The sequence below is a fragment of the Myotis davidii genome, unplaced genomic scaffold (assembly GCF_000327345.1).
Source record: "Myotis davidii unplaced genomic scaffold, ASM32734v1 scaffold496, whole genome shotgun sequence".
Taxonomy (NCBI): domain Eukaryota; kingdom Metazoa; phylum Chordata; class Mammalia; order Chiroptera; family Vespertilionidae; genus Myotis; species Myotis davidii.
In genome coordinates, this window is record NW_006289398.1 from 7,836,355 (window position 1) to 7,845,419 (window position 9,065).

The window sequence follows — 9,065 nt, forward strand, 5'->3', positions numbered from 1 at the left end:
AGCACACATTCAGTACTCAACTCCATTTCTTTTTTTAAAATATATTTTTATTTTATTTTTTAAATATAGTTTATTGGTGTTTTACATAGAGGAAGGGATAGGGATAGAGAGTCAGAAACATCGATGAGAGAAACATCGATTAGCTGCCTCCTGCACACTCCCCACTGGGTATGTGCCCACAACCAAGGCACATGCCCTTAACCAGAATCGAACCCGGGACTCTTGAGTCTGCAGGCCGATGCTCTATCCACTGAGCCAAACGGGTTAGGGCTAAAATATATTTTTAATGATTTTAGAGAGGAAGGGAGAGGGAGAGATAGAGACATCAATGATGAGAATCATTAACTGCCTTTTGCACGCCCCCTACAGGGGATCGAGCCTGCAAGCAGGTCATGTGCCCTTGACTGATATCAAACCTGGGACCCTTCAGTCTGCAGGGTGATGCTCTATCCACTGAGCCAAACCAGCTAGGGCTCTATTTCTTTTTAATATTATGAGCATCACTTGTTAAAATAAGATTTGCACTTCGCTTTGAGAACGAGTTGCTCACTAAAGCATCCAATAATGAAAGCAAGAATTGGGGACAGTTTGATTTCCTCTTCCCTGCTCTTGACCTTATGCTGAGAATGGGTCTCTCTCAGATTGATGCAGAGACTGATTCTCTTGTGTTGGTGGTTGTTCTTTTGACACTTTTCTCTGATGCATTTGGGGATGAGGGAAATATTTAAAGACATTTTCCTTGTTTTCTAGTGCTAGGAGGGAGGATAGATAGTAACCATTTTAATAATGAGCAGACTAAGTTGAAAGTTAGGGCTATGATTATAATTACTCTGTAATCGTTGATAATTATGTCAGGTTTTTCAGAATGATTTTGAGGTTACTTTTAAAAGGATTTATTTTTTTTTAAATGTGAGAGGTTAAACATTTTTTGTGTTGTTTTCATTCCAACTTTCTTTCAGCCGTCTTTAAATCCTGAATATGAGAGAGAACCAAATCAAAATAAGTCTTTAGCTGCAGGTGTATGGGGTAAGTAATTTTTTATTTATCTTTGAGGGGTATAAAATATTATTTGTAGGTTTTACTTTTCTGTGTTTTTAAAAATAAATAGGTCAGAATTAAATCTTTTCTTTTAAATATGTTTTGATGTGCTTAGCTACGAAAGGGTGGCACTTAGCTTTTAAAAACAAGATATTAGAGATAAAAGAAGGTTTTGAGTCGAAGTGATTGATTTGCCCATGTTTGTACCATTAAGTATACTCACATGAATTTTAAAAAAATGGTCATAAGTTAATGTAATGAATGGATGTCATTTTGAGAGTACCCCAATCATCATCTAAAGAAAAGATTTAGTTTTAAATTAATTATTAGTTTTTCAAAGTTGAAAACTTAGTTAACTGGAAAGATACATACTTCTAATCATACCTATGAAAATGGTTACACATAGAGTATTAAATATGTTTAAATTTGCCTATGGAACTAGTCTGTGTTTGAAATTATTTGCTTTTGATTGTCAAAGCTTAATGACAGTTTTTCTGGTAATTCCGTTTTCTTTAAAACTGCTTAGAGTTTAATTTGATAGCATCTTACAAAAGATTTAAACTGCACTTAGTATAAATTAGACAGCATTTTAAAGATTCAAGTGAAGTTTAAAATAATGGAAAAATTTATAATATAAAGATTTGATATCTGAAAAATAAATTATTATTTGATACCAAATTCAAAGGTGGTGTATTCACTTTGGAACTTGTACACGTTCATTTGTATGTTTCTACTGAAAATCAACAACTTATCAAAACTAGGATTGTGGCTATGGCAGCATACTAGTCCTAACAATAAAGGCATTATTTTAAACTTTGCCACTTCCTGTGCTGTTCTTTATTGTATTTATGGGGTGATACTCTGGGGAATTATTTTGTTTCTTTTGATCTCCAGATTGATTTAAGGGTTTTTGAGGGTGGGGGTGGGGGTGGTCAGACACTTTTGTGAGAACCATGTGAATGGCATTGTTTTTTCTGTATTGCAAATTAGTATTTCTACCACTCTCCCCAGGCCTACACGCCCAGACACACACATTCCCAACCAAAACAATCTCCCAAGCTCCTCTCTTAGGTATGTTTCCTTATTATTCAGTTTTTCTGGGAACAGCTGATTGCATAAGAATATAGAATCACCTGGAAGGTGTTAAATAGATTCTCTAAGGAATTAGGAGTGATTTGGATTTGATTAGAATGAAAGTACATAAAAAGTCAAGAACGTCAGCGAGCATTTGTCATATAAAATTACCTATAGATACTATTGGTATTGATCCTTGTTTGATAAGTTTAGAAGAAATGACTTAAAGGCAAACACATCTTTGAAAATATTGAGAATACAGTGTGTTAATATAAGGATTTTGGGTCTACTATTTCAGGGTTGGTGTAATAAGGATTTTGAGCACTAGTTGAAAGATGTTTAAAAGGAAGATGTACTCTTTACTGTGTCTTAGGTAAACTGAGAAGTGTATCTGCATTAGAAAACAGTGGTTAACTGTGGCTTGGTCAATTGGTAAACTCCCAGTACTTCCCATGGGAATACAATGAAACTTTCATTGTATGGCTCTTTATTATTCCTTTCTCACTTCCCCCCGGGTTCCCAAATACTGTTTTACCCATTGCAACATTTAAAATAGCGATTATGTTCCTGAGGAAGACATGAGAATTTAGGAAAGACTTCAGTTGAACCTTTTCTAGTGCTTCTTTCCAGGTAAGTAAAAATTTAATAATGGAAATGAAATGCCTATTAAAAATAAATCAGTTTGTCCCTGAAATTATTTTTTATAGATCAAATATTGCAAGAGTCTAAACATACATCTCAATTTTAAAAAGACCTTTTGGGAAAGTAATTAAGCCATTTAAAATGTAGTTACATAAGCTTGATTCTACTTAGAAGCTAATTGGATTTACTGGGAACACCATGCAGCTCGTACCCTTGACCTTAGCCAGGGCTGCTGTTGCTGGTGCACAGGGTTAATGCTCACTCGATCAGTCTTATTTCCATTCCTTAATACTGTGAAGCTAAATCGAAGATTCAGGGTGTTTTAGTGTGCCTGTGGGAATTTTAAAATAATTTAGTTGTGTGATTTTGTTTGGGGGGTGAGAAGAGATAAAATGATAGGTTTATTATGGTTTGTATGCAATTTGAGACATAATTAGAAACTGGTTTTTGTGTTTTCAGGACTCCTGCTGGCTATTTTTGTGACCATACAACATGTCAGCAATATATTATTGGCAGAGCCTAACAAACATGCAGTGCTTAAGAAACTGAATCATGAAAACGTGTCATTAGTAATCAACTTAAAACTTAGACTTGTTTCAACTCAGCATTCTTGTTTGTGTCTATTCCTTTATAACTTGATGATGAACTTACCTGATTTTTGCTCATACTTGATACACTGCTTGAGGGCATCAAGGTTTTTAAAGAATTTTGTTAAACTTTTAAAATCAAAGCAAATTGGTGACTAGGTTTTAAAGATGGGACGTTTTCTAGAGAATTCCAATGATATTAACCACAAGCATACAGACATGATTCCATTAAATAAGCTAGATCATGTTGAAAAGCTCTGTTGGTTTTTTTTTTAAACAACTTTGTAAGCAGGATTAAGAGAAGGGAATAATCTGAATCAAATGTCTTTGTAAAACCATCATATGGGTAAATTATGTCTTGAAATGACTTCACTTTCCTTCATGTCCTTCTTATATGGAAACAGTTAAAATTATTCCAAGGTTCAAGGTTGAGAAAAGAAAAGTAAGGGGGTTTGATTGGACAACATGCCACAAGTAAATTTTATTTGGTCAGAGTTAGAAGTATCACTTGTTCAACGTGGAAATTGTTTTTATTTTAGAAGTGTATTTCTTTAAGCCTGTCCTTCATATGAGTAACATAGGGGACTTTGTTAAAGGAAAAGTGCCATACCCCGCTATTGACATAAATGATAAGTTAGTTAAACTCATTTGATTAACACTCTCATACTGTTGCAAAACAAGACAGATTTGTTCATTAAATTAAAAATTTCAAACAGCATCAGTCTCTATAAAAATAATCTTAACAGGTTATTTAGTAAAATAGTGTTCACAATACCCTGCTGGGCTCCCTTGGTTGGAGCGTCGTCCTGTACACCATATGGTTGTGGGTTCAATTCCTGGTCAGAGTGGATATCTAGGTTGCAGGTTCCATGCCCTGCTGGGGCTCATAAGGGTCGCAACCAATTTCAGTGTTTCTCTCTTACATCAATGTTTCTTTCTCCCTTCCCCTTTCTCTAAAAAATAAAAATACATCCTCGGGTGAGGATTTAAAAAAATGTGCTCACAATAGTAATTTCTTTTAATTGCTGTGGTACAGATTCTTTTGAGTTTAATATTTGTATATCGTGTCTTATGTGACTCAGTTCCTCCCCAAGTTAGTGTGAAGACTTAATTCAGTTACTGTTTTACCCTTCACTTGGCTGTATGCTTTTGTTCACACATAAAGTTTTTTCTTTTCACCCTAGCCGGTTTGGCTCAGTGGATAGAGCATTGGCCTGTGGACTGGGGGGTCCTGGGTTCGATTCCGGTCAAGGGTACGTACCTCGGTTGCAGGCCTCATCCCTGGCCCCACGTGCAGGAGGCAATCATCGATGGTTTTCTCTGTCTCTCCCGCTCCCTTCCACTTTCCCTAAAAATCAATGGAAAAATGTTAACAGAAAAATTAAAGAATAAAGTTGTTTCTTTTCTTGAGTCAAGATAATGAGGAGCTCAATTAAAAGTGGCATGAGCGTGATGGTGAAGGCAGGGTGGGCCCTCAAGTCACTGGGGCAGTGCTGACTTCCAAGCCTCTTATTCTGACAACTCGGTGTTGACTTGGTCCGGGTGTTTTTCGTTGGGAGAGGTAGACATTTGGAAGAATGTGGCCAGCAGTGCCCTGCTCTCTGTAGTGCAGTGCAGAGTGGAGTACATTGGCTTTGGAGTGAGATGGAGCTGGGCCCGAACGTTAGGTCTTGTACGTCTTGGTTATTTAGACTTTGGAAAATTGTACTCAGTCTCTCAGAGTGAATTTTGTCATGTGTTAGATGAGGATGACCGCAATGTCCTCATGAGAAAAGCATTATTAATGTTCGTCTACTATGTAAAACCTTTGGTCATGTAATAGGTGTTTAATAAAAGTTAGCTAGTTATGCTGTCCAAATCTAATAAACCAGGGAGATTCTAGAAGATTTATTAAGAGACCAAAAAGAAAAAAAAATTTAGGCGATACATCAAAGAATAAAGTAATAAGTGATTGAAACAAAAACTTTAGCTAGCCGGTAATTTTATATGGCAGCTCTGCAGAGAGTATAGTGAAAGAAAGGATGAGAAATTAAGCATATGGCCAATTTGCTTTGTATTACATGTGACTATATATTCCTCACCCAAATTTTCTCATTTAGTTTTTTAGGGAGTGGAAGGGAGGGGGAGAGAGAGAGCAGGGGTAGAGGAGAGAAAGAAACACCGATTGGTTGCTTCCCACACACACGCCTCTACTGGGGCCGAGCTTGGGGCCTGCAACTGAGGTACATGCCCTTGACCCCTTAGTCCAAAAGCCCTAACCACCAAGCCAAACCAGCTAGAGTGATGCGGCAGTATTTTATTTCTCATCTTTCTTCCAAAGAATTAAGTCACTTCTCCCACCATTGACTTTGTATGGAAGGAATGAAAGTAATTATTATATTCACAGATACTGGGAGCATGAATAACAGGATAGTAAAAGGATATTGAAAATTAGTTATTGGTAGATTACAGTTGTTTCTGAGGATGTCAGGGAACTAACGATATGAAGATTCAGAGTCATGTTTGCCTTCAGGTGCCTTGAACTTAAATTTGAATGAGAACACCTGCTAATGAGCTTGATGCAATGAGCCATGTGATTAACGGGTAATGTCACTCACTTTCTAACTCTTAGGTCAGTGTTAGAGCCTGTCATCAACACAGACACTTTCTCTTTAAAAGAATAATCAAGAGTAAGAACCATGCCATTGCACTCATGTGGGGTATGAAGCTGAGACTCAGGCACAGGCAGCAGGAAGGCGATCACCACAGGGAGAGGATGGGAGGGTCCTGGGGGGGTAAAAGGGGCCAAATCCGTGGTGACTGACAATGGTTTGATTTTGGGTGGTGGGCACACAAGGGCAATATACAGACCATGTATCGTAAGAAAGTACTCCTGAAGCATATGTGATCCTATTAACCAGTGTCCCCCAATAAGTTAATAAAAAGTAAAAGAATAAATAATTTGAGTAGTTTTCATCAGTTTACCAATTGACAAAGGAAATGGAAAAGGCGTGGGAGACAGTGGATATGGTTTGAATCCAGCAGCTTCAGCCTTCACTTGGAAGGAGAATTTGAAGCCTCAGGTGATTGGAGAGTCTCTCCATGTCCCCCGGGTCCTTGTTTAGTTCAGTTTCTGAGATGGCCCCAGAGGAAGTTGGGTTTGGTTGTTTGAGGTGGCGCATCATCATAAAGCATCTATGCAACGTTCTGCACCCCAGGATCCTGTCTCTTTTAATATGCAACACTAGCTAACCTTAATTTAGAATTCCTTGGATTTCTTTCTTTGCGTTAACTCTTTTATTCTGAACTCTTTATGAAACTGATGTTTTCAGAAATATTCATTGCAATAATTGGGAACACGCTCACAGGTAACACCTGTGTGATTATACATCCATCAAACTCTAAGAGTTTTTCATGTTTTAGTAATTGCTGTGGTCTTGAGAAAAGCTTTTAGTTAGCAAGTGTTATTCCTAGTACTACCTCAGAAGTAGGATTGAGTCAGTTACCCTGTACCTCATAAATGCCTTCAGTGTAGTGGTCAATATTTGAATGAATCGGTTGGTATGTCAAAACAGAACTCTTTCATCAGTCATAACTCAAGTAGAAATAGAGGCAATAAGTGAGAATGAAAAGGATTAGGAAAATTCTCTTTTCAGAATGGAAAAGCAGAGAATATACTTTATATTTCAAGTCTTAAGGGCCTTTAGGATGAAAATTGCGATGAAAATAAAATATATTGGGAGCTAATCTTGGTTTGGTGATAGTTAACATCTCCAGGCCACTGTGTAGCTGAATTCATTATCCGTATTACTTGATGTTGATCAGTTCTTCCATGATTTGTTCAGTTATGTTTAGCTATAGTTCTTATGCAGGAGTATAGCTTATACTTATTTAGCTTACTTCACCCAGGAAGCAGCTGTTATTTTTAAAATACAATCAAAGCTTAGAGTATGCTATTCTTTTGGTGGTTTAATTTTATGTTAAATTTAAACTGTAACTCCTGCTCGTGCTTTGTCTATGCAGAGTACCCTCCGAACCCCACATCTAGAGCTCCCAGGATGCTGGTCATTAAGAAAGGCACTGCCAAGGACTTGCAGCTGTCCGGGTTCCCCGCCGGAGGGGCTCCCCCGTCGCAGCCAGTGAAGAACGGGACTGGCCCCAGTGTCTATAAAGGCCTGGTCCCTAAGCCTGCTGCTCCGCCCACAAAAGTAAGCCCCACACGGTGACCACGACAAGTTTCAGTTGATGTCAGTGGAATTATTTTGTGAAAATAGTGTTAGAAAATCTACACTGAATTATTGGATTGTTTTGTTGGGAACTGACTTGTGTGTCACTAATTTAAATTATCCTTTAAATGGCGTGTGTTTTCTTGTTTTCGTAGTAAATGAAATCTGTGAAACTTGTTTTGCTAGATGCATCTGACAGTGATGGTGAACCTTTTGAGCTCGGCGTGTCAGCATTTTGAAAAACCCTAACTCACTAACTCTGGTGCTGTGTCACATATAGAAATTTTTGATATTTGCAACCATAGTAAGACAGAGACATATATTTTTGATATTTATTTTATATATTTAAATGCCATTTAACTATCCACTGAGCCAAACCGGTTCGGCCAGAGACTTATATTTTTGATATTTATTTTATACTAGAGGCCTGTTGCATGAGGAGATTCGTGCAATAGGCCTTCCCTTCTCCTGGCTGCCGGCACCGGTTTTCCTCCGGCACCTGGGACCCAGGCCTTTGTTCCGGCCAGAGCCGCCTTCCATCTTCTGTCTTTGCGGCTCCGGCTCGCCTTCAATCTTTGCTCCACCGCTTGGAGCCTACGTATGCAAATTAACTGCCATCTTTGTTGGTGGTCAGTTTGCATACTGCACTGATTAGCCAATGGGAGGCGTAGCGAAGGTACGGTCAATTATCCTGTTTGTCTATTATTAGATAGGATATTTAAATGCCATTTAACAAAGGAAAATCAACCAAAAAAATGAGTTCGTGTGTCACCTCTGACACGCATGTCATAGGTTCGCCATCACTGATCTATGATATATTTGCTTAATAATATATAATGCTGTTTTCTTGGTGTACTGTCTTTTACGTTTTTGAAACTCCCACTAGTGGTTTCTTGACAATAGGTAAAAGAAATCTCATTTTAGGTTTATAAAACTGAAAAAAATTGCAATGTCGTTAGATGTTTTTATTTGAATACCACACTTTGATTTTATTTATAGAAAAAGATGCAAGAGGATCATGTGGTAATGATTACGATCTAATACAAAAATATTTGCTTTATGAGCCACATGTAGTCACCTTTATTTTATATTGTTCGCTTTTTCTCTCTTCTGTGTAATCTATATTTTTATATATATTAATGTTTGTGTGTTTTTCTTTAGCCTACACAATGGAAAAGCCAAACTAAAGAAAATAAAGTTGGGACTTCTTTCTCTCATGAGTCTACATATGGTGTTGGCAACTTCAATGCTTTTAAATCAACAGCCAAGAATTTTAGTCCATCAACAACGACAGTGAAAGAGGTATGGCATTTGCAATTATTTCTGAGGGATGTAACGTTGTAATCACGAGTTTCATTAACAGAAATACTCAAGTTCTTTTACAAAACTTTATTGAGAGATTTCTCCTCTGCTTGCTGACACTTTTGAGCATTAAGTAGGAATGAGTTTTAATGAAAATTTTCAAAAACCCAAAATGTAGACAAAATAATACCCATATACCCAGCAACCGGAAAGACTA

At 37.4% G+C, this 9,065-nt stretch overlaps 1 protein-coding gene across 3 annotated transcripts in view; it reads left to right on the forward strand.

Moving 5' to 3' along the window:
* The window catches only part of GPBP1 (GC-rich promoter binding protein 1), a 48,489-nt gene that overhangs the window by 30,252 nt on the left and 9,172 nt on the right, over positions 1-9,065 (forward strand). For 2 of the 3 annotated variants that reach the window (XM_006761786.2, XM_006761787.2), the window contains 3 exons: positions 960-1,026; positions 7,344-7,528; positions 8,708-8,848. In XM_006761786.2, the coding sequence (XP_006761849.1) occupies positions 960-1,026; positions 7,344-7,528; positions 8,708-8,848 (393 nt within the window). Of the gene's footprint in view, positions 1-959; positions 1,027-2,049; positions 2,110-7,343; positions 7,529-8,707; positions 8,849-9,065 lie in introns of all 3 variants that reach the window. The other variant, XM_006761784.2, reaches the window with a different exon arrangement.